Here is a 26,806-nt window from a genome sequence, read left to right as displayed (position 1 = left end):
CCAAAGCTACCTCCCATTCTTTGTGTTCCCCTCTGACTGTCAATTCAAGCCCCTCCTCTGTTCCCAGGCAATCACTGCTCTACTTTCTGTCACCATAGTTTTAATTTTCTAGAAAATTTTGCAAATGGAATTATGCAATATGTACTTTTTCTGTCCTGTTTCATGTAGCATAATTGATGAGCATTGATGATTTGAGATTCATCCATGCCTAGTGTGGTCATTCACTGATTACTTTTCAGATGAAAGGATGTATCATAGTTTGTCCATGCCAGTAATTCATAATTGAATTATGTAGCATTTCTGGCTATTTCAAATTAAGTTGCTTTGAACATTTGTGTATGTTTGACTGAAAATATGATATATTGTCTTTATCAATAAAATAACTGGATTACATGGAAGGTGTATGTTTAACTTTAAAAAAAAAAACCCCAACAAGCTATTTTTTCAAAGTTGTTTTATAATTTTACATTACTGTCAGTAGTATATGAGCATTCTCATACTACACATTTCTCCAGCACTTGTTATGTGCAGTCTTTTTAATTTTAGTCATTTTATTAAATGCATATTGTGGATTATGGATTTAAGTTGCATTTATGACTTATGATTTTAAACATTTATCTTTGATGTGCTTATATGCATCTGCATGTCTATCTTTATGAATTGCGTGTTCCAATCTTTTCCCTACTTTTAAAATCAAGTTATTTGGAACTGGGGTTGTGGCTCAGTGGTAGAGCATGTGTGAGGCACTGGGTTTGATTCTCAGCACCACATATAAATAAATGAATAAAATAAAGGTCCATCAACATCTAAAAAAAATTTAAATCAAGTTGTTTGTTTCTATATTTACTGAGTTTGAAAGTTCGTCATATATTTAAGTTACAAACCTTTTGTCAGACATATTGATTTCTAATTTAATTTCATTTTGGTAAGTGAACCCTCTTTGTATGTTTAATTCTGTTGAATTTATTGAGGCTTATTTTATGGTTTAGAATATAATCTACTTTGGTAAATGCTCCATATGCACTTGAGAAGAATATGTAGAATGTTTTATATATATAAAGTAGATCAAATTGTGATAGTATTGTACAAATTTTCTATATACTTACTAATGTTTTATTTTGTGGGGTACCGAAATCTCTGAATATAATGTATATTAGCCTATTTTCCCTTGTATTTCTATTAGTTTTTATTTCATTCTGAAATTCTGTTGTAATGTGCATATATGTTTAGAATTACTCTTCTTTTTTATTTAATTGATTTTATATTTTTAAATACAAAACAGTGGAATGCATTACAATTCTTATTACACATATAGAGCACAATTTTTCATATCTTTGCATATAAAGTACGTTCACGTCAATTCATGTCTTTATACATGTACTTGTTTATTTTTTGCGTTACAATTCTTATTACACATATATACCACAATTTTTCATATCTCTGTTTGTATATAAAGTATGTTGACACCCAATTTGTATCTTCATACATGTACTTTGGATAATGATATCTATCACATTCCACCATCCTTGCTAATCCTCTCCCCCTGCCTTTCCCTCCCACCCCTCTTCCCTGTCTAGAAATCTTCTATTCTTCCCATGTTCCCCCTCCCTACCTACCCCACTATGAGTCAGTCTCCTTATATTAGAATTGCTCTATCTTCTTGAACAGTGGATGTCTTTATCATCATGAAGTGGTATTATCATCTAATCTACTTTGATAACTTTTTGCTTAGCATTAGGGTGGTATAACTTTTCCATCCTTTTCATTTATGACTTCATGTCTCAAGCACATTTCTTATGTATAGCATGAAGGTAGGTCTGATTTTATCTGAACTGACAAGTTTTTCCTTTTCACTGAGCTGAGTAAATTATATAGCACACATTAAATAACATTAATCATTTAATGTGATTAATGTTCCTTGCTACTTCCACCATCTGTCAGTTTGATTAATTTTTTCCCCTAAGTATGGGTCATAATTCCCTTCTTCTTTGCATGCCTGGTAATTATTGATTGGATGCCAAAATTGCAAGTTTTTAACCTTATTTTGTGCTGTGTTTTTCTATTTGTATAAACATTTTTGAGACAAATTACTGAAAACAGTTTGGTCCTTTAGGGTTTTTCTGTTTTTCCCAGTACTGGGGATTGAATTCAGTACATGTGAGGCAAGAGCTCTTCCATTGAAATACACTCGGAGCCCTGGAGTCTTACTTTTAAGATTTCTTAGGCAGGACTGGCAATGTACTCAAGTCTGGTTGGGAATATTATCCACTACTGATGCAAAACCCTTATGTATACACTGCTCACTGACTAACGAATTGTAAATTGTTCCAGTTGGCTAATGGAAATAGAGTATATTGCTTGTCTTGTGTGATTACCAAAGACTGCCATCTTTAATCATTTGGGGATTAAACTACCTGGTCTCCAGTAGTTCCCTCACATGTATGGATTAATTTGTTTTCAGCTGAATACTGGAGGGAAGCATGTGGTGATATTCTTGCTTTGTACAGCCCTCACTTGTTCTCTGTGTTGTGTACTTTACCTGTCTTCAGACGCTAAGCTTCATCTTGTAAGCTCAGCATGTCCACTGAGGTCCATCTCACTTCTCCCTTCTTGTTCCAGGAATTGGACCCTCTCCTAAGTCAACCAGCTAGGTTTCACCTTGTTTTCTGTCTTTTATGAGTCAATGTTCTACATTATCAGTGGCTTGTGATAATTCACCTTGGATGAAAGCAGAAATCAAATCACAAATTTCCAATCCATCTTTTTCCCATTTTAATAATATTAGGTGAACTACTAAAACATTTCACTTGCCTAGATTTGTCTGTGACATTTTATATCATTTTTTAGCTTTCTCTGAGAAATCTCCCTGTTATGCAGAAAACATGGATTGGAAAATCATCAGTGATAATTATTTTGCATTTTTGAATGACTTATTGACTTCTCCAAAAACTTCCATATCCAGGTAAGTTATTGGAATTCAACTTCCAGGTCTTAATTTAACTATCATCTGAAGATAAACAAGACCTAATTATAGGACATGCATTCTTTAATGTTTATGAGCTTGATATCAACACAGTATTTATTAGGTGCTTAATAAATATTTATTTATAGACCAAATGACTCAAGTTTTCATGGTATTTTAGTCAGCTATCTTGCTGCTGTGACCAGAAGACCTCACAAAAACAATTTTAGAGAAGGAAAAATTCTATTTGGCACTCATGATTTCAGATGTATCAGTCCATAGATGGTTTGCTCTATCCTCAGAGCCATTATGGTGGAAGAGTGTGATTGAGGAAAGTGACACAGGACATGACCCTAGGAAGCACAGAGAGAGGGAGGGAGGGAGGGAGAAAGGGAGAGAGATATAGATAGATAGATAGATAGATAGATAGATAGATAGATAGAGACTCCCTTTATCATAGACAAAATATAAAACCCAAAGGCATGCACTCAGTGACCACCTCCTCCAACCATACCATACCTTCCTACAGTTACATCCAATTAATCTTTATCAGGGAATCAATGCATGTGTTAGGTTAAGACTCTCATAACCCAATATTGCACCTTTGAAGTTTCTTGGCATTTTCTCACACATGAGCTTTGGGGGATACCCCATATCTACATTGTAACATGTATTTTGAAAGGAAATACAGATTAAACCAATTCAATTTTCATTAATGGTTACGTGATTCATAACAGATACCTCAAATATTTCTTTGAAAAATTGTCTCATTTTTTAGAGTTTAGATTAGAGTTTAGACATGGGATCAATGATTTAGGTGCTGATAGTTCTGGAGACTCTAGGGAGTGGAAGTGATCTTTGGAAAGAAATATAACAGATTATTTGCTGCTTTGCTATTTCAACATATAGTTTGAGATAGGGATTTTTTCTGTATAATTACAGATGTTGTGTCCAGTTTAAAAGCATGTTTTATTGTTTGTGGGCTGCGTTGGAACTTAATGGGACAGAAACTCTTGAGAGTGGTTTTCGAACTTACCTGTGAAGCTTGCTAAGAATACAAGTGTTGACCTTGTACCTAAATCTTGCCCTGTGTGTAGGGTGCAGGATTCTGCATCTTTATCAAATTCCACAGATGAGTTTGATATACACCAAAATTGGAGGACAATTTGGCTATACCTCTATAGACCTGAGGTTTACCACCATGGTGAGACTTTCTAAGCCCAGTTATCAGCACAAAAAAAGGGGCGGGGGCGGGGACAATGTAATGGACTCTGAGAAGTCAGCCCTGATGCTGATGTCAAATTCATAATTTCCCACTTTACTGAAAGTCTCAAATATTTCAAAGCAGTAGAAAGCCATTATGGTTTGATGTGTGGTGTCCCCCAAAAGCTCACGTGTGAGACAATGTAAGAAGGTTCAGAGGAGAAATGATTCAGTTGTAAGAGTCTTAGCCTAATCAGTGAATTAATCCAGGATGGGATTAATTGGTGACTGGAGGCAGGTGGGATGTGGCTGGAGGAATGGTTAACTGAGGACGTGGCTATGGGGTATATATTTTGTATCTGGAAAAGCTGCTTCCCTCTGCCACACACTCCACCATGGTGTTCAGCCTCGTCTCAAACCCCAAGAAATGGAGCCAGCCTTCTATGGACTAAGACCTCTGAAACCGTGAACTGTCAAACAAAATGTTCTGTTTGGATCCTTAGTCACAGTAGCAAAAAAGATGACTAAAACAAAAGAGGACAATAAAAGTAGTCTAGATGTGTTCCGATGATATTCATTTTTATACCCATTACAATCAGTGCAGTGTCTTTTGTGAAAGAGGCTAGATAATTAGATATTGATCTAATAACCAACAACAAAAAAACACATTGGAAATTAAGTGCAATTAATGTAGAAAGTTAAATTCAAGGGTATGTGTGTGGGTGTGGCTCAGTGGTAGAGTGCTTGCCTAGCATACAAAACTGAATTCAAAATCTGAAAACTTGGGCCATGTCCTGTTTATGCTATGTACTAACAGTATGATTAAATTAAAAAGTTTTTGAAATATTTCTTTTTCTATGAAATAGAAATAATGATGTGTACTTCAAAAGGCTGTTGTAGGAAAGAAATAAGATTATCCTTGTGAAAGTGCTTCATTAACTATAAAGTGATATGAACAAATGTGGTAATGTTATTACTGGTATTGATGGGGAATTTTTTTTTCAAAATAGCCACTCTATTTTACAAACAACAATTGACACCACAATTAGGCATATATACATATGTATATGTATATGTGTGTTGTATATATGTGTATACACACCTGTATATATATTAAACATGTGTACGCACGTGTACATGTATGTATGTATACATACATATATGCACATATATAATGCACTAGATATATAGTGCTCTGATCTTAGATATTAGAGAGTACAATAACATTCCTGTATTTGATCTTCTCTATAGTACCCTCCCTATGCCAGAGCATGGAGTGTTAAAGAAGTTAGAAAGGAATTTACCTATCTAGGCATTAATATCCAATAAAGTCTGAAAATCTTTATCCATAATTCTGAACTCATTTGAAGTCTGGCAATAAAAGCTGTTCTTATGGCTGGCATCATAGAACACACAGCAGGGATACCACCTGAACCATGTGCAATTGTTTCAGGTCTGGTGACCCAACATGGTGATATCTTTCACAGGTGTCACTGCAGAGGTATCAACATGTTGGTGTCAGGGCTGCCTGAGCCAATTCGGTGTAGACACTTATCAAATACTCATATCACATAACCTTTCTAAAGTCTTAATGATCTGACTTTAGATCTGACTGATCTAAAGTCAGATCATTCATGGATTTCCAAAGTGGCTGTGACTTCTGAGTTTTAAGTTAGTTCTGCAAGAGTGCACATCTCACAAACTCTGATTTGCTTTTCTGAGAACTCTTTGTATTTTAAAAATAAAAACCCGGAGAGGAAGTACCCCATCTAACATAAAAGAGAATTGGAATTGCCTCCTGGCACTAGGAATCCCAAAAGTTTTCCTTAAATCGTACAGGCACCATTTCTGATGCGTCTCAGTATTTGAACTACCTTGATAGCTCAAGACATTTTGAGATGAAATGAGAAAATGAATCCTAAGATTCTTCTGAAATAAACAGCAATCTTTTCTTTAACAATGAATGTCCTTTACCTATGAATTCACAGAAGAAAAATTTTAGCACACATTCTTTTTGATTGTAGGAAACATTTATTTATTTGTTTATTTTTTTAAAGAGAGAGTGAGAGAGGAGAGAGAGAGAGAGAATTTTTAATATTTATTTTTTAGTTCTCGGCGGACACAACATCTTTGTTGGTATGTGGTGCTGAGGATCGAACCCGGGCCACACACATACCAGGCAAGCGCGCTACAGCTTGAGCCACATCCCCAGCCCTGTAGGAAACATTTAAATCTAAAGATATGCAACTGTGTTGTGGAATTCTAAAACATTTTCAAATGATCACATTGGTTTTTATGTCTACTGGAAAATGTATTGTCTAGTAAATATTTCACTTAGGTTTACTGTGACCAGTACCTTAGAAATTTGATACATTGAATAATTTTTTTTCTTTCTGATACTAAAACAATTCTATTAATGTTGTAGGGCCTTAAACTGCACAAAGCACCTTCTGGTGATGGAAAAGAAGTTTCATGCCTCTGAGGATGAACAGCTGAACTTTCTTTTATCATTTGTGGAATTTTGGGAGAAATTATTACTACCTAATTCTTTCAACTCCTTCAGGGTTCCCAAATTCCACAACTCATCTCTCAACAAGGAAGTTCTAAATAGAAGTGTTTTGTGGAATTTAGAGACAGACCTACCTGCTTTTGAAGATCAGGAGCTTTTAGAATTTGGGAAAGAGGTGATTGAAAAACTGCAAACTGGTGGAAGTCACTGGATGAAGAACCAACCTGAAAATATTTTGAGACTCATGGAATTAATACTGCTTGAAATTAACCCCAAACTTCTAGAATTATGGCTGCGTGACATTTCTAAAGGAGAAAAGGCTAAACTGGAAAATTTTTCTTCACTTTTAAATTCTTCTGTTCCAGAAAATGAGAAAATTTTTAGTAAAAGCATAAACTTTTCCCATTTATCCCATTCAAATTGGTCAGAATCACCAGCAGTAAACATAGATTTTGTACATTTAAGTGAAACTGTGATGAATAGTCTCTATGAATTTGGATTACTTAGGCAGGAACAAGTCTCAGAAGCTCTGGACTCAGTCTATGTTGTAAAGAATGCATCTGATATTTTCTCAGCCCTCTCTGAACCTCAAAAACAAGAAGTTGATAACATTTTGACACACATATACCTAAATGTCTTCAAAGACAAGGATTCAGCTTTACTTCTGCAAATTTATTCTTCCTTTTACCAATATATTTATAAATTCTTGAGCCTACGGAGTAGAGATTCTATGCTAATGTACCTTACCCAAATCTCAAGACATATTTTGAACATCATAAAGCAATTTAATTTCCAAAACATCAGTAAAGCATTTGAATTTTTATCTGAGACTGCAGAGATTCTTGGGGGAATTTCTGAAGTATCTTATTGTCAGCAGTTGTTTTCAGTTTTTAACTTTTTGGAGCTTCAAGCTCAATCCCTGATGTCTACAGAGGGCCAAGAATTGGAAGGGATCCATGCTACCTTGACAGGCCTCAAACAGCTGCTCATAGCAGATGAAGGTTTTCGCATGTCTTTATTTCAATATGTCAGTCAGCTCTTCAATGGTTCAGTAGAAGCCCTGTTGGGTGGTGAATGTTTTGTTTTGGATAATGAAACCATTTCCTCTATGAATTATTTAACAGATAAGGAATCTTCATTTAGTCTTCCATGGTCACAAATTTTTTCAGACCTCTCAGCAAATGTCAGTGTGTTGAATGAGTTTCTGGCCGTTCACTGTACCATTTCATGGCTTCAAATGTGGACTGAAATCTGGGGAAGCATATCTCAAATACTTAAGTTTGACCTGAATATCTTCACTTCTCTTCATGTAGGGCTCACTCAGCTTTTGGATGAATTGGAAAATGATATGAAAATTTCTGAAAGCTGCCAGGGAGTCTTTCCCACCCACCATGCAGCTAGACTCATAATAAATTTGTTTAAAAGTGTGACTCAAGCTGATAATTTTCAGGATTGGCAAGACTTGCTGGATCTCAGGGATCTCTGGGTAGTATTAGGTGATGCATTAGTTGCAGTAAAATCACTTACCTTGGACCAAGTAGAGAAAACCCTTTTCACCATGGAAACCACTCTGCACCAGCTAGAGACACTTCCATTGAACACAAACACAAGCAGAGAGTTTTTATATTCTCTGCTGGAGGTTTTCATTGAGTTAAGCCAGACCTCAGAATATGTGGGTAGTAACGTAGACCTGATAAATCATTTTCTTTTAAATAATCTCACAGATCACAGAAATAACAAATTTCAAAGTGTCATCACTGAGCTAAGAGAAACAATATTATTTCTTAGAAATGTGTCCCATGATCAAGATTTATTGTCCTGTGCTGATGTTTTCCAAAATGTAACTGAGTTGATTTTAGAAGAAGGCTTATTTCATGTAAATAGCTCTCAGCGGATGGTACATATTCTGGACATGTTAAATTGCACATTCTCCTCTGAGAACACAGTTAGCAAACTGAGAGGATGCATGGCATGGATAGATGCCATCAACCGTTTGTATGTAATGTATAATTCAAGTTTTTCACAAGGCTATCTTCACAGTATTTTGGGGAGTTTCAAAGATATGGACAAAAAAATGAACTCTACATTGAAAATGGTAACTTGGCTGATACATATAAAGAAACCGCTTTGTTCCTTGGGTGAGTCCAACATAAGTTGTGTAAATATTTACTTGAAAGACATAACTGACTTTCTAAATATTGTACTTAATACAGTCTTTGAAAACAGGAAGGTACCAAAATTTGAGATTTTATTAGCTCTTATGAATGATTCCACAAACCAAGTAAGGATGATTATAAACAACTTAACAAGAGACTTTGATCTTGTTTCCCAATCCAACTGGAAGTATTTTAATGAATTAGTTTTAAGACCCATAGAAATGTCACAGGAAATTCCTAACCAGTTTCAAAATCTTTGGCTGCATTTGATATCACTGGGGAAGGAAATTCAGAAACTTGTAAAATATATTTTCTCTAATATCCTGGAAAATAATTCCTCTTCTGAAACTGAAAAATATTTTAACATATTTGCTACCAGTCCAAAGGAAAATGATATAAAGAGTTTAGGCAATTCAATTTATCATTTAGCTAGTTACCTTGCCTTCTTCAACTTATCTCATGATCTTCAAAACCCACCAGAAACAATTTCACATGAACTAATAATGAGAGTTGTGGATCTTGTTATTCAGTTGATGAAGAATGTGTTCAATTCCTTAGTGCCCACTGTTTCTCACAATATCCCACAAAATTCAGGTCATGCTCAAGTTTTAAAGAAGGTGGCTTCTCTCATGCATACTCTCAAGAAGGCAGACATAGACCTTTTAGTAGATCAGCTTGAACACATTAGTGAAAGCCTTGGGGATTTCTTCAAGAATCTCAGTAGATTAGATACCAGCAATTCAGGGGTCAACTTGCTTTTTGGCTTGATGGAGAAATTTGCAGACAGCTCCCATGCTTGGAATGTCAATCATCTGCTCAAGCTCTCTCGCCTGTTTCCCAAGGATGATGTGAACACAGTGGTGGACCTGTATTATGCTCTTCCTCATGTTGTGAGTCTCCTGCAGAGAGTGGCTGACAAAAACATCACAGAGGCCCTCAAGGATGTCTATAACTTCACACTCCTTCACGGCATAAGCATTTCAAACATCACCAAGAAGGACTTTGCTGGTGCGATAAAAGCTCTTCTGCATACAATCACATTAATATCAGACCAACCAGCCATTGTCTCAGAGGCTTTAAACTGCCTTCCTGTGGTTTGGTGCTGGAATCATACAACTTCTGGATTTCAGCAGAATCCAAAATTGGAAGCCTGTGAAGTCCATGGGCTTATGTCTTCTTCTTCCTTTTATCACCAAGTGGCCACAATACTTGACCATCTCCACCTGTCTCCCCCACGTGAAGATTCACAATGTTCAAATGAAAGTTCACGAATGGAAATGAGTAGGAAAATGATTTGTGTGATTCATGAATTAGCAGACTGGAATTCCATCCTTCTAGCACTGTCCGAAGTCTTTCATGCTAAAACCTCCCTGATGAAAACTGTGCAAGAATTTTGGCATAAGGTGTTACCCTTTGTCTCACTTTCTGGAAATCAAAGTAATGACAGCATTGCTGGACATTGTCCTGGTGGTCCCATAAAGCAAGTTGCTTTGCAAATCATAGAAAAGCTAAAAAGTGTCAATTTTACAAAAGCTGCCTCTGGGGAAAACATTCTTAACACACTGGCTGGTGTAAATAAGATTTTTAACATGACTGAGGGAACAGAGGCATTTGTCCGAAATAATATTTCCTTAAATTTGGAAAGGATGAACAAGTTGATTTCTGGGGATTGGAGTCTAGAAGATAACAGGCCTTATTCACTCCTTCCACTCACAATTCTTCTGAATGCAAGTCTCATGGGTAGTGGTTTAGAAGCATTAACAAGTTTTATTAAAAATAGTGAAGCTATTTACAACCTTGAAGAACTATGGCTTGACTTTAAACAAACCATGAAAGACCTAACCCATGACTTTAGTATTAGGCACCTGTTCTCTATAATTAAAAAGGAAATCCAAAGTATTAACTCCATGGCCCTTCAAAGCTTAGTTTTACAACTTTCCCACTTTCTGGAAAGCCTGGATTCCTCATCATTGGGGATATTCGAAATTATTGAAGATTTTCTGTTGGACACAAAAAACTGGCTTCATGAAATTGAAAATAAAGATTACTCCAAATTGACACAAACATTATTTGTTCCTGTGACCAGCGAGAGTTCAACTGATGATATAACTAAAGATATGACTAACTATTTGCATTATCTGAAAAACATTTCTGGAGAAGGTGATTTTGACGTTGACTTTCTTACTCATCTGCTAAATCAAGAGCAGCTAACCAATTTCTCGGTTGTTCAGTTGCTTCTTGAAAGCATTCTGATTAATTCCGTCAGTAACTTAGCTGGGAGGTCTCAAGAAGCAGCCCCAAATTTAAGTGACGCTGACCTTCAAATAATTAATTTAATTAACCTCACCTTGAACCACATGCCATCGGACAGTAGTGGGAAAACCATTCTCCCTTCAAGGAGCACAGTGGATTTCATAGAACAGTTTTTGAGAACATTCTTTTCCCCTTTACTGAAGGGAAATTCTGAGAACAAAATATCTCTTTTGCTAAAAGACTTCCACCAAGATGCTATTGCAGAGATGAGGTGAGTGGTTTGGTTTGTATTTTTGCTTTGTACATAGTTCATTCAATTGCAGTACATCTCAAACCACTTTCTTTTCTGGAGTACAGAAATGCTAATAAACAGCAATTGTACACTAAAAATTTTGAATGATGTTTAAAGTGAATGTGTCTTCATAACAATTTTATCAAAATATCAAAGTAAAATAATTTTGGTTATTGCTACTTAAATAGTAAGCATTTAGGCCTATCCTGTGATAAGTAGTCATATATATATTTTTTTCTATTTTTTAGATGATAAAAACAATTATTGAATACTATTTAATTAATTAATTTATTTTTGGGGTACTGTGGATTTAATTCTGGGGCACTTGACCACTGAGCTACACCCCTAACCTTATTTTGTATTTTATTAGAGATAGGGTCTCTTTGAGTTGCATAGAGTGCCTCCTAAATTGCTGAGGCTGACTTTGAACTCATGATCCTCCTGCCACTGCCCCCTGAGCTGCTAGGATTATAGGCGTGAGCCACCCCATCTGGCCTGAAATTCCATTTTATATGGAACTTAAAAAATTAATTTTTATGGATGAATATTCACATATAGGAGGGTCATAATTTGAATTGCTGTATTAACTGTATTAACCGGTCACACATAAAGGGTTTATATATTTTTATCCCAGTTCATCTAGTGTGTTGTTTACATTTGGAAGCAATAAAATCAATAGTCACATTACTTTTTCCATGTATTTAAAAAAATCTCTTTGAAGGTTATTAGTAAAATGTTGGAGGGAAATTACAGTTTATTCCATTTTGTTACAGTCCTGACTGTAACCATGGAACCAGCAAAGACTGAATTGAAAGAATGAGCTTATATAAATTTGGGCACTGGATAAGCAAGTTCAAAATCACTAGGGAAGGCTGTCAGGGGGGAAATGTCATAGCTAGCTGGAACACTAGAGTCATGAAATCAAGCTTGTGGCCCCAAGTGGTGGTCAAGAGGAAGACTCAGGGGCAGGAGAGACCAAGTGCCTACCCAGCTGCGGTCGGAGTCTTTAGGTAAGGCAAGACCCACACTCTTTTACAACCAATCTTCTAGCTGATTATGTCAGGCCCACCTAGGATAATGACTCTTCTGGCTACTTTGAAATTAACTGAGTAGGGATTTAAATCACATCTGCCAAATCTGTTTTCCAACACTAGATTAGTGTTGGATTGAATAGCTGGTAGGAGGCATATTTGTGCTACAAAATGGCCTCGGACTCCTGTATATCCTTCAACACAGGAGGGACTCTTTCTTGGGGACCATTAAGCTCAGAGACATACAAAAAAGGGCATTCTGGGCCTATTGTCTAGCCAAGTCTGGTTGATGGATTGCAAAATCATCAGTGTTCAAGTGACCTGCTATTATTTTTTAAAAATTCAGAAAAATATAAATAGGCTTTCTACTTCTTCAGAACCACTTTGTAATCATTTTGCCTCTTTTCTAAATACAAAAATAAGTGGCTTTTTAAATTGTTGGGTTCGAGGAATTGTAATAGAATTCTTCATGAAATCCCTTCACTCTTCATTATTTGACAACAAAAATATTAATTGTGATATGGAGTTATTTTCATATCATCTTTCATTCAATGGTATAATTTCATGACTTTATTTTATTATAAAACAAATAACATAATAGTCACTATATATTTAAGTCATTTTATTGCTAATGTATTAAATATGAAATTAAAATATATATGTATATATATTTACAGTTTTTTTCCAAAAGATAAAATTCTAGAAGTTCTGAAATTGGATCAATTTCTTACCTTGAAGAATGAAGACAAATTGATGGATTTTTTCTCAAGTTTAAAGGAGACTATACATCACTTAATCAAAAGCTCATTTATATTAGACAATGGAGAACTTTATTTTGATAACCATCAAGGACTGAAATTCATAAAAGATTTATTGCATGCCTTTGTAAGGGAAACCTCAATGAAAAATAAGTCTGAAGATGATTTCCTTACAGTGGTGAGTCAGTTGCTTTTCCATATAAATAGTACTGAGGAGCTCTTCAAACTTAACCAAAATCTCAGGTCAGTTCTTCATCTCATGAGAGAAAGTTCCACAGAAATAGCCAATCTTATGGATACTCTTTTAAACTCTCTAAATAAGGACTTCCATACCTTATATCCTACTCTCCAAGAAGTTATACTTTCTAACTTAACTGATTTGCTTTCCTTTATACTTAACTCAAATCTTCTAAGAAACAGAGAAACATTAGAAATTACTAAGAGATTACTTGGTATTATTTCCAGAACTTCTGAAAATAGTCATGTCCTAGAACCTCTCTTAGAAATGTCTAGAACTCTGACCATGCTTTTGAGTGACAGTGCTGAGCTGAGAGATCTTGCCATATCAGTGGACTCCACTGTGAAACTTCTCAAACTAGCTAAGAAAGTTTCAGGGCAGATGGCCATGATTTTTGACATTCATTTCATCTCTAGTACCAAGGACACCATGAAATTCTTTGACGCTCTCTATTTCTTCATGCACCAAAGTGTTCAACATCTTGTGAAGAAAATAACTACTTTGAAAAAAGTAGATCATTTTATATTTGAAAAGATAAATGATTCATTACTGCCATTTCTTGACTTGGCCTTTGGGATGATTGGGGTCAAACCTAATATTTCACAAGACTCTGATATTTTCAGTATGTCATCTACCATACTGTCCTATGTGAACCAATCCAAGGACTTTTCTGGTATTTTGGAAGAAATGGCTGAATTTTTAACTTCTACGAAAATTGATTTGGGGGTTTTGGAGCATCTTATGGTGGCATTTAGAAATGTGTCTCAAGTATTTTCTAGGGATTCTGTCAATTTATGGGAAGAAATTCTGGATTGCTTAGTTCCTATAAATAACATTACCAGTCAAATGGACTTTTTACAGCTTAATCCAAATTCTAGCCCTCAAGATACTGAGCAGGAAAGGATTCATGAAGTGATTCTTTTCTTGGATAAAATGTTAACAGAAAGCAGCACAGAAATAGGAATTTACTGGAAAATGGCGGTTAATTTTACTTTAGAAACTCTTTGGAATAGCTTGAAGAAGGATAACTGGGATGTTTTTAAGCTGTTGCTGACATTTGCTCAGCATCCAGATAACCTTTTGAAAACCACAGAAAGAGTTGTACAGGCCTCCAGTGGAATTGAAAGTGAGTACGGAGATTATTTAAGTAAAGGTTTATCTTTCAATATGTCTTTGATTGAGAATATAACCCATCATCAACTTGAGAAAGCAACCCAGTTTGTGCTAAGTAGAATAGCTCTCTCCAGGAAAGGGCTCCTCCCCAACAACTCTCGGTGGGCAAATTCCATTAGAACTGTGTTTCATCCAGTCTTGGAGATTTTTCTTCAGGAAGCCATTGGAAAGAATGGCATGTCGGCCCAAGAAGACTGGCCCCAACAAGATATGATGGATTTTCCTTATGGCTTCAAACCATTATCATGTTTCAAGAAATACCTGAGGAGATTATTTGTGTTGATTGAATACTGGCAAAAAGTCTCACTGACAGATGAAAGGTAATCAAACACCTAACCCCATTTCCCCCCCACTCCCCTCACTTCAGTAGCTTTTTAGGAGTAAGAGTGAATCAGGGTAAGTGACCTTTGACTTTCATCACACTCTGAAGTTGGCTTCTACCATGGAGTGATTTGAGTCCATCCAGTCTTTTCTTTTCATTATTTGGCATTCAGATGATTTGGTTTCCTTCAAAAAGTTTTCAGAAGTAAATTATTTTCAAAAGCAAAATCATTGTATTCTATTTACTTGGCACATCAACATTTTTTTTTTTTTTTGCTGTGCACATACTCTATCAAACAAGGGTCCTACTATTGGATATTTAGCCCAAGAATATGTCAACCACATCACACAGAACATTGCAGTTGTAGTTTTAACCAACCACAGGAATGCTCCAGGCAGCTGTTGGCTTCTGCTTTCTTTAGGTTCAATCTAACTCTAAATGATTGATCACCTCTAAGCCCTTCCACTCCTAAATGTTGGGTCAGAGAAAACCTGTTCTTAAGAGTTCCAGTCCTATTAGCTGCTGTACTCTGGAAACAATCTGCTGCCTTAGGTGGGACAACTTGCTTCTCTTGGTGTGCAGAACCCCAGAGGTGCTGCATTTTCTGTATCTGCCCTTCCTGAATGTGAGGAGGCTTTTCAGAGAGTCCATTGTCCCATCCTGTCTCTGCCTTTCTCTCAGCCCCACATGGAGATTAGAGATACAGTATGAACCCTTGTTCATTTCTCACCAGACATACTGAGCTATTTTCTTTGAGTTCTGTGGCTGTGAAACTGTCTCTCAAATCCAATAATTTTTTACAGCTTGGAAGGATGTCCTTAGCTCATAAAACAGGTATCCCTTGGGCAAAAGAACTATCAGTACCTCAAAACCTGAATGCTGGCTTCCAGATATCCCGGGCTCATCTCCTCTTTGCTTCTGATCCAAAACTGTACTGTGTGTGACTTCAGTGTTTGCTTGGAATTTTCTTTTGAGCTGGAGGTGGTCTTGACAACCCTGTTCTCCTTCATCTCAGCTTTGTCTCAAGTTTTTTTTTTTTTTTCAGTTTGCCAGAGAGGGAATTTAAACCATAGCTCTATATACTATCATGTTTTTAAGACTTAGTATTTTACTTTTTGATTGATGTATATTTGTTGTACATACTTAGGCTGTACATGTGATATTTAAATATTTGTATGTATTTTATAACAATCAAATCAGAGTAATTAGCATATGTACCTCTTCAAACACTTACCATTTCTTTGTGGTAAGAACATTCAAAATCCTCTCTTCTAGCTATTTGGATATAAACAATGGACTATTGTTATCAGAAGTTGTCCTGCTTTGCCATAGAAAACCAGAGCTCCGTACTCTTACTACCCATGGAACATCCTCCCCACATCACTACCTGGTCTCTTTCCAGCCTCCAGGAACTATTTTGCTCTGAACTTCTATGGGGACAACTTTTTTATACTCTACATATGAATGATAACATGGGATATTTGTCTTTCTGTCCCTGACTTTCCTCACTTAACATAACCGTCTTCCAGATGCATCCATGTGGTCACAGAGGCTGCCATTGTGTCTTGAGACCCTTTAATCACTTACCTTTTCATTTTGAGAGAACCATACAAGTAGAAAACGGAGGTATAGACTGTGTTATCTGAGCTTTCCTTGTGTTCTTATACAGTATCTGTGATTCGGTATAGGGGACGATTTGTATGTGTGTACGGCCCAGCCTACTACTACACAGTAACAATGCTCATGTGCTGCAGATTTTTATCCTTAAATGCCATTATCTTTTTTTTTTCTTAAGAGTTGTTGAGATGTGTCGAGTTTTGCAGCAGCTGGAGAAGCCCTCTGAAGCCATTGAGATGCTGCAGAAAGTGAAGATGGTGGTTTTGCGTGTGCTCATTATCTTTGCAGGTGGGCTGATTATGTAAGATGTGCCTGATAATGCCGCTGTGCCAGTTTTGAGAGCTGAGCTGTCAGAGAGATACACAGATTTCCCATGAATTTCTTTTAGGACAAAGAATAACCTTCTTAGCCTGACTTTGAGACTCAAGACCTGGAGGGGTCTGGTCCAGCCTCTCCAACCTGTGTGCTCCAGTCAAATTGGACAATGTCTTCCTAATACTGTGTGGGCTTTCTGGTCTCTGTGTCCTTGCTCATGGAGTATGCTTCCCTGTCTCTTCCACCTAAACTCAAGCTGTGCTCTTTGTCCTAGAGCTGGGGGCATCTTGTTCAGGAGGACCGCCCCTGCCTCCTTTGCTGGCCAGATATTTAAGGAGACATTTATCAAAGGCAACTCTTCATGCTCTTATTTCTTACATCTACCCACTGTTCTAGAGTCACCTTTCCTGCAGGCTGCAACTGTGTCATAACATTTGTGTGTCTGCAGTGCCTGGCATGGACTATACAGTCCCCTAGTGTATGCTGAAGGGTCCATGTAGTGACCTGAATTTCCTCTAGCCCTGGCACTTATTGCCTACATTTTCATTTCTGATACCTCCTTTTCTGCAGGAGTCTGTAGCCTCACTGACAGCAGGACTAGTTTCTTTTTAAATCCTGCATCTCCATGTATTCAACATAGTACCCAGCCATCATGAATGGTTATGTTGTTATTAAATTAATTCATCTAGTAAGGTCATACTTGATGCATTCTTAGCTACACATTTCCTTTAAATGCTACTCTTGATGGAGAGTAAATATTTTGAGCTGCATTATAGGGTAATTATTTTAGGGCTTTCTCTAATGTGTAGGCATTAAGTTGTGGTGCATATCTGAGTCGTGGAATGGACCACCAATGTTCACAGTGATTCTACTTGAACACACATGCTGCTGCCTTCCTATGTCCTAGTCTCCCAGACTGGGGTAAAGGACTCTAAGTTAACTCTGAGTTAACAAGGACCCTGAGAGACTAGGTAAGAGAGATGAAGAGGAGGGTCAGGGAAGAGAAATGGGGGAGCAGAGGGAGGGTCTGATCAGACCAGAGAAGAGTGAAAGGAGGACTGAGCAGGCCTTAATCTACTGCTGCATGGAGTTCCACCATGGCTCACCTTACACCTTTAGCTCCCTGCTTCACCTCAGTTCATTTGATTCCATACTCTCACTCTCTTACATTTTCTGTTTTATTATTAGATTATTGCTTTTATTTAGATTACTATTTGAATCTATTGTACTACTATTTTTAGATTATTATGTCCTCTGGAAAGCTCTTCTGGACCCACCCCATCAGGTGTTAGGTGGCCCTACCTGGATTCCAATCTCAGGGCTTGATTTCCCAATTATGGCCATGACCATATGTGCTATTCTGAATTCATCTCTTCTCTGATCATAAGGGTTGTGCCTGATGGTAATAAACTTGGCCTATGGGAAATAGAGCATAAGATGCTGATATTTGATGCTTGTTAAATGAATGAGTGAGTGAATAAATGCCAGGGGCCCTTATGGGCTCATCTCTTGGTTCCTAAGCATTCCCAAGTGAGCAGTCTGTTCATATAGGAATGTTCAACCATTAGAGAGAGTAGATGGGCTGTCTGTGTGCTCTGGGACCATTTTGTACAATTGAGTAAACTGTGGGGCTGGGAGGACATCATAGAGAAAAGGGTCTGGCTTACCCAGGGAGGGCAAAATCCCCCATCAGATGGGAAGAGCCCCTGGCCCCAGGGTGGATTCACTGTTGGGTGTGGGTGGCTGAAGCTAGGGGCCAGGTCTGTAGAATAGCATGCACCTGAGAATAGAAAGGAAGAGAAGCGAGTCTTAGGCAGGAACCTACATGTCAAATTCTATTTTAAAAACATACTAGGAAGAAGCTCAAATATGGTGATGGGGGTGAGAGTGAGGGCGGGAGGAGAGGATGAGTCCTTGGGCAACTCATCCCTGGAATGTGGAGCATGTCAGGTGAAACCTGAGTACTAGGGAGGTGTGCCTGCATGGCCACAGTTGTGTCTCTCCAGGGTCTAGAAAAAATGCTGACATAGATACAGTAGACACCAGAGTGATGTGTTTAGAGGACTAGGTAGGTGAGTGAGTGAGTGCCACCTTATGCCAGGCACCACGGTCCACAGGGTTGAGGCCTGTGTGTGGGCCCCTGGCCTACAAGACTGCTGCATCAGGCAGCGAGGGACTGCTGATCATGATGCAGCATTATGTCTGGCAAGGCTTCCTTCATTGTCCCCAGGTGGCCCCAGGCACAGAATCACACTGACCCTTGTAGTAAGTGATACCAGGGGAAGCGTACAATGAAGGAGCAGGTGCTCTGAGACCTGCCAGGCTGAGTTCAGCACCTCCTGCTAGCTGAGCAACTCAGGACAGGCTGCCAAGTCTGTTTCAGCCTTGAACAAAATGGGCTTCAAAGAGTATTGAGAGGATTTAATAAAACATGACAGTGAACACAGGTGACCCCCATGGGCCCTTGCTCAGGGCAGGTGCCTCACGCATGACAGTCCTCCTCCTCTGGTTCAGTGCAGGCTGAGGTTGGGTCTCCTGCATGCCATTGGGAGACCACTTCCCAATGTACAAAGAGCTGGCTCACAAGTGCAAATTGGTAGTTTAGGGACAGGATTAGTTTTTATGGCTCACTCATCTCTTTTTAAAAATTAATACAAACATTTCACTGAATCAAAGGAGGGGTTAATATTCCGAGACAAAAAAAAAAAAAAGAGAAGAATGGAATGAGAAAGTGGGACATGATTGAGGTAAAGGAAACCCCAGTGGACTGATAGCTGGGGACTTTGTATAGCCTTTTAAAAAAGGAAGTCCTAATTTCTAATTTGGAATATATTACGAACAGTGAAAATACCATCAAAGACAAAGCATTACCTTTCTAAGTGCACACTAGGATGGCCATAAATGATTTCATCATGGGGGACCATGCGTGGGTAAAATTTGAATCAAACTTATTTCTGATTCTTGAATGCTTCTCTGGCATATTGAATTCAGCTGTGTTTGAAGACATAATTATTTTTGACATTTCACAATCAGATAAATTAATGGATTTTAAATGAATTAAACATTCCTTGGTACCTGAATTTGTATTTATTTTGCCATTCTGTGTTATAGCTGCTAATGTACTTAAAATGATGTTAGAAACAGAAAGTTAATTTTTAGTTAATTTTTACAATTTTATTTCAAGGAAACCCAAGCATGACTGTCATTTAAACTGCCACCTCACCTTCCCTAATAGACTGCCATTCCATTCTGTAGCATTGGAAGGCAGTGACAAATTTAAAGAAGGTAGAAGGGCCAACCAATGAAGAAGATGTAGAGCTTAATGGACCAAAATAGGCAGATGGCTCTTGTTTCACACAAAAGGATTAGCAGTCAGATCTGTTACCGTCATTGTTAAAGCCATTTTTTTTTTTGCCATGTTCAGAATTGATTCAGTGTCTCCACAAAGGAAGTTGTCATTTTCCTCCTCCTTGTGGCCTTAAGTCTGTCAATAATGATTGCATGACCGCCTGCTAAGCTCATGGAAACAGAAGAAACCTCAGTGGGCATCTCTGTAATCTTCTAGTTTCTCAAACTGGCAAATTGTGGCTCATAGATTTTTTGTTAGTTGTCCAGGGTTTTGCAGTGAAGAAGAGCCTTTTCCAGCTGAGGATAATCACAGGGGTTCATAAGGCTCGGGGGAGCTACATGAAGGGTTTGTAAGAGAGCCTGCAGATCAGAGAAGCCAGAGAAGGTGTCTGAATGTGTCCTCAAGGCAAGAAGAGGCACCAGAGCAGCTAGAATGGACTGGAGCTGGGGCTTTGAAGAAGCACAACTGGGAGGAGGAAGAGGGCATTCTGGGAAGTGGGAGGACCCAGGCTGGGCTGAGCTCTTGCAGGTGTCAAGACTTGTCATGTGTTCTTGCAATGATTCCTGTATGACATTGTGGAATCCAGGGTCAGAAGGGGACTAGATGCCTAGGCAACCTGGCCTGCTTTCCTATAACCACATCACTCCTGAGCTAATATTGCAGAAATGCCAGGTTGGTCTGCATTGGACTCTCACCTGGAGGAAGCAAAGGTCCACAGAGCTTGTCTAATGCCATATGTATGAGCTTTCTCATGGTGCATTCTCCCGCTTTTGGGTTTGAATGGCATAATTTCTACACACTTCATGTTTTTTCCTAAAGTAGAGGGCCCATTTATACTCAAAGATAAATTCTGGCATGTTTGACAATTTTACTTTCTCATTCCACATTTTAATAAGAAATTACTTAAGAGACACATTTAACATTTTCTACAATAAAGAGAACTGTCTTAAGAATTGTGAAAAGATAAACAAGGCATTAGGGTTGGATGTTTCTAGAAAGCATGAGCATTCTGTATTGCATATGTTCAAAACTGTTTTTTAATTAATGAATTTTATTTTTTGGGCAGTTTTATGTTTGTAAGAAAATTGAGCAGGGAGTACAGAAAAATCCAGTATACTCCCTACGCAAGGAGCACAGTACCCTCCCCCACTGTCAACAGCCTTTATCAGAGTGCATGTTTGTTACAGTTGATGAACCTACAATGACACATGACTATCACCCAGAGTCCAATACAGTTTACTCCAAGTGTTGACGTTCCTTGGATTTTAATAAATCTACATGACATATATCCCCCACCTTAGTATAATACAGAATCATTTAACTGTCCCCTCAAAATCCTCTGTGCTCCACCTACTCATCCTTTCTTTCCTCCTAACTTCTGGTAACCACTGATCTTTTCACTGTTTCCATAATTTTGCCTCTTCCAGAATGTCATAGAGTTGAAATCTCATAGTGCACAGCCTGCTCAGATTGGCTTCTTTTATGCTCAAATTGTTTTTAAAAATGACTTTTGAGAAATAATGTAATCATTTGTCAAAACTAATTTTTCACTATTTGTTGGTCATAAGGATGAATTTTATTTTCTGTAATTTCCAAGCATCTAGGAGGTGCAGAGCCACGTGCTGTGTGCTGGCCGCACATGACAGCAGAGGTGAGAGTCCTGCAGTGGACCATTATGCAGAGCTGAGCTGACATGGATCTGCACAGACAGGAAGTGGGAGGGCTGTGGTCAGGGTGGGTAGGAGGACTGTGTTCCTGAGGCTGAGCTGTGAAAGGAAGGTAGGTTTGGGAGAGGAAGCCCCAGTAGAAGGTGCAGACAGACTAAGCAGAAGGGAGGGACCCTCTAGGAAGTGAAGGCAGCCAGTGGCTGTGAAAAAATTTTGAATGCAATCTTTTTTTTTTTTTAATTTTTTATTGGTTGTTCACAACATTACAAAGCTCTTGACATATCATATTTCATACATTAGATTGAAGTGGGTTATGAACCCCCAATTTTACCCCAAATGCAGATTGCAGAATCACATCGGTTACACATCCACAATTTTACATATTGCCCTATTAGTAATTGTTGTATTCTGCTACCTTTCCTATCCCCTACTATCCCCCCTCCCCTCCCCTCCCAACTTCTCTCTCTACCCCATCTACTGTAGTTCATTTCTCTCCTTGTTTATTTTCCCATTCCCCTCACAACCTCTTATATGTAATTTTGTATAGCGATGAGGGTCTCCCTCCATTTCCATGCAATTTCCCTTTTCTCTCCCTTTCCCTCCCATCTCATGTCTCTGTTTAAAGTTAATCTTTTCTTCCTGCTCTCCCTCCCTACTCTGTTCATAGTTGCTCTCATTATATCAAAGAAGACATTTGGTATTTGTTTTTTAGGGATTGGCTAGCTTCACTAAGCATAATCTGCTCTAGTGCCATCCATTTCCCTGAAAATTCTATGATTTTGTCATTTTTTATTGCTGCATAGTACTCCATTGTGTATAGATGCCACATTTTTTTTATCCATTCATCTATTGAAGGGCATCTGGGTTAAAAGAAGGAAGGAAAAATCCTACATCACATGGAAAATGAACAATATATTACTGAATGATCAATGGGTTACAGAAGACATAAAGGAGGAAATCAAAAAATTCTTAGAGATAAACGAAAATACAGACACAACATATCGGAATCTATGGGACACAATGAAAGCAGTTTTAAGAGGAAAATTCATCGCCTGGTGGTCATTCCTCAAAAAAAGAAGAAACCAACAAATAAATGAGCTCACACTCCAACTCAAAGCCCTAGAAAAGGAAGAGCAAAACAACAGCAAATGTAGCAGAAGGCAAGAAATAATTAAAATCAGAGCAGAAATCAATGAAATTGAAACAAAAGAAACTATTGAAAAAATTAACAAAACTAAAAGTTGGTTCTTCGAAAAAATAAATAAGATCGACAGACCTTTAGCCATGCTAACGAAGAGAAGAAGAGAGAGAACTCAAATTACTAACATACGGGATGAAAAAGGCAATACACAACAGATGCTACAGAAATACAGAAGACAATCAGAAATTATTTTGAAAACCTATATTCCAATAAAATAGAGGATAGTGAAGACATCGATAAATTTCTTAAGTCATATGATTTGCCCAGACTGAGTCAGGAGGATACACACAATCTGAACAGACCAATATCAATGGATGAAATTGAAGAAGCCATCAAAAGACTACCAACCAAGAAAAGTCCAGGACCGGATGGGTATACAGCGGAGTTTTACAAAACCTTTAAAGAAGAATTAATACCAATACTTTTCAAGTTATTTCAGGAAATAGAAAAAGAGGGAGCTCTTCCAAATTCATTCTATGAGGCCAACATCACCCTGATTCCGAAACCAGACAAAGACACCTCAAAGAAAGAAAACTACAGACCAATATCTCTAATGAACCTAGATGCAAAAATCCTCAATAAAATTCTGGCGAATCGAATACAAAAACACATCAAAAAAATAGTGCACCATGATCAAGTAGGATTCATCCCTGGGATGCAAGGATGGTTCAACATACGGAAATCAATAAATGTTATTCACCACATCAATAGACTTAAAGATAAGAACCATATGATCATCTCGATAGATGCAGAGAAAGCATTTGACAAAGTACAGCATCCCTTTATGTTCAAAACATTAGAAAAACTAGGGATAACAGGAACTTACCTTGACATTGTAAAAGCTATCTATGCTAAGCCTCAGGCTAGCATTATTCTGAATGGACAAAAGTTGAAGGCATTCCCTCTAAAATCCGGAACAAGACAGGGATGCCCTTTATCTCCACTTCTATTCAATATAGTTCTCGAAACACTGGCCAGAGCAATTAGACAGACGAAGGAAATTAAAGGCATAAAAATTGGAAAAGAAGAACTTAAATTATCACTATTTTCAGATGACATGATTCTATACCTAGAAGACCCAAAAGGGTCTACAAAGAAACTACTAGAACTAATAAATGAATTCAGCAAAGTGGCAGGATATAAAATCAACACGCATAAATCAAAGGCATTTCTGTATATCAGTGACAAAACTTCTGAAATGGAAATGAGGAAAAACACTCCATTCACAATATCCTCAAAAAAAAAAAAATACTTGGGAATCAACCTAACAAAAGAGGTGAAAGATTTATACAACGAAAACTACAGAACCCTAAAGAGAGAAGTAGAAGAAGATCTTAGAAGATGGAAAAATATACCCTGTTCATGGATAGGCAGAACTAACATCATCAAAATGGCGATATTACCAAAAGTTCTCTATAGATTTAATGCAATGCCAATCAAAATCCCAACGGCATTTCTTGTAGAAATAGATAAAGCAATCATGAAATTCATATGGAAAAATAAAAGACCCAGAATAGCAAAAGCAATTCTAAGCAGAAAGTGTGAATCAGGCGGTATAGCAATACCAGATTTCAAACTATATTACAGAGCAATAGTGACAAAAACAGCATGGTACTGGTACCAAAACAGACGGGTGGACCAATGGTATAAAATAGAGGACACAGAGACTAATCCACAAAGCTACAACTATCTTATATTTGATAAAGGGGCTATAAGCATGCAATGGAGGAAGGATAGCATCTTTAACAAATGGTGTTGGGAAAACTGGAAATCCATATGCAACAAAATGAAACTGAATCCCTTTCTCTCGCCATGCACAAAAGTTAGCTCAAAATGGATCAAGGAGCTTGATATCAAATCAGAAACTCTGCGTCTGATAGAAGAAAAAGTTGGCTCCGACCTACAGATTGTGGGGTCGGGCTCCAAATTCCTTAATAGGACACCCATAGCACAAGAGTTAACAACTAGAATCAACAAATGGGACTTAATTAAACTTAAAAGTTTTTTCTCAGCAAAAGAAACAATAAGAGAGGTAAATAGGGAGCCTACATCCTGGGAACAAATTTTTACTCCTCACACCTCAGATAGAGCCCTAATATCCAGAGTATACAAAGAACTCAAAAAATTAGAAAATAAGATAACAAATAACCCAATCAACAAATGGGCCAAGGACCTGAACAGACACTTCTCAGAGGAGGATATACAATCAATCAACAAGTACATGAAAAAATGCTCACCATCTCTATCAGTCAGAGAAATGCAAATCAAAACCACCCTAAGATACCATCTCACTCCAGTAAGATTGGCAGCCACTATGAAGTCAAACAACAACAAGTGCTGGCGAGGATGTGGAGAAAAGGGTACACTTGTACATTGCTGGTGGGACTGCAAATTGGTGCGGCCAATCTGGAAAGCAGTTTGGAGATTCCTGGGAAAGCTGGGAATGGAACCACCATTTGACCCAGCTATTGCCCTTCTCGGACTATTCCCTGAAGACCTTAAAAAAGCATGCTACAGGGATACTGCCACATCGATGTTCATAGCAGCACAATTCACAATAGCTAGACTGAATGCAATCTTGAGCCTTTGGGCAGATTTCCCTTTCTGACCATTTCTTTTATTGAGGAAGAGTCCTGTGGCTCAGAGCAGAAGGCAGATTACAGAGGTGAGATATGGGTGGGAGCTGCTAGGAGTTTGGCATGTTACCTGAGGTGCTGGATGAAGGCACAGAATCTAGAGAAACTGGGAGGTAGAGTGAAACAGATGGAGAGATTGGTTGTATGGAAAGACCTTGGGGAAGTTTTATGTTTGTAAGAAAATTGAGCATGTGGGGCACTTGAGAGAAAGAAAGAGGTTACTATTTACTTCAAGACAGAAGGTAAAAACCAAGACTGTCCTGGTCAATCTGGAGGCAAATAGGTATTGTTGAATTTATTCAACTTTGCATCTTGTGACCCAAAGACAAAAATAATTTAGAGAAAGAAAAGTTTGTTTGGTTTGCTGTTCAGAGGTTCATTCCATGGTTGGTTGACTCCAAAACTCTGGGCTTGAGTTTATGAGTTTATGCAGAACATCATGGTAGAAGGGCATGGCAGAGGAAAGCATCTCAAGAGAAGGAAACCAGGTAGGATAGGGAGAGAAATAGAAAGAGAGAGAGAGAGAAACACTATGCTTATAAGGGATGAAATATAAACCCTCAAGTCACACTCCAAGTGACTTACTTTCTCCTGTTACATCCTACCCGATTAATCCACTGATTAGGTTATACCTTTCATAATCTAATCGTTTCACCTCTGAAAATTCTTGCCTTGTTTCACACATAAACTTTTGGGAGATACCTCATATCTGAATCATAACAGTATCCCACTTATAGGAAATACAGGAAGAAGGGCCAGTTTGTGGCAGGTAGAGGTTGGAAATGGATTTCTATACAATAAATTCAGCTTGGGAAAAACTCTTTAATTACATCTGAACCTTAAAAGACACAACTTTAATGGATAAAGGAAATATGGTGTATATAAACAATGAAATATTACTCAGTTGTTAAAAAGAATAAAATTATCATTTGCAGAAATATAGATGGAACTGGACGACTTTATATTAAACAAAATAATCATGCACTAAAAGATAAATACTCATTATTTAACTTATCCATAGAAACTAAAATATTGATCTCATAGAGGTAGAGAGTTGAATAATGTTTACCAGAGACTGGGGAATATGTTGAAACTGGATGGTTCATGAACACAGAGGTGCAGTT

The 26,806-nt window shown here is 37.7% G+C and overlaps 1 protein-coding gene across 1 annotated transcript in view; it reads left to right on the top strand.

The window, feature by feature from the left end:
• The window catches only part of ABCA13 (ATP binding cassette subfamily A member 13), a gene marked incomplete at both ends in the record, with an annotated part of 438,366 nt that overhangs the window by 69,982 nt on the left and 341,578 nt on the right, over positions 1-26,806 (top strand). The window contains 4 exons of the mRNA XM_081283275.1: positions 2,848-2,962; positions 6,591-11,354; positions 13,084-14,895; positions 16,693-16,802. Coding sequence (XP_081139401.1) covers positions 2,848-2,962; positions 6,591-11,354; positions 13,084-14,895; positions 16,693-16,802 — 6,801 coding nt within the window. The remainder of the gene's footprint in view (positions 1-2,847; positions 2,963-6,590; positions 11,355-13,083; positions 14,896-16,692; positions 16,803-26,806) is intronic.

The sequence above is a fragment of the Spermophilus citellus genome (genome assembly GCF_964194105.1).
Source record: "Spermophilus citellus genome assembly, chromosome: 3".
Lineage (NCBI taxonomy): Eukaryota > Metazoa > Chordata > Mammalia > Rodentia > Sciuridae > Spermophilus > Spermophilus citellus.
Note: the sequence above shows the minus strand (reverse complement) of the source record. Positions and strands in the feature narration are given on the sequence as shown.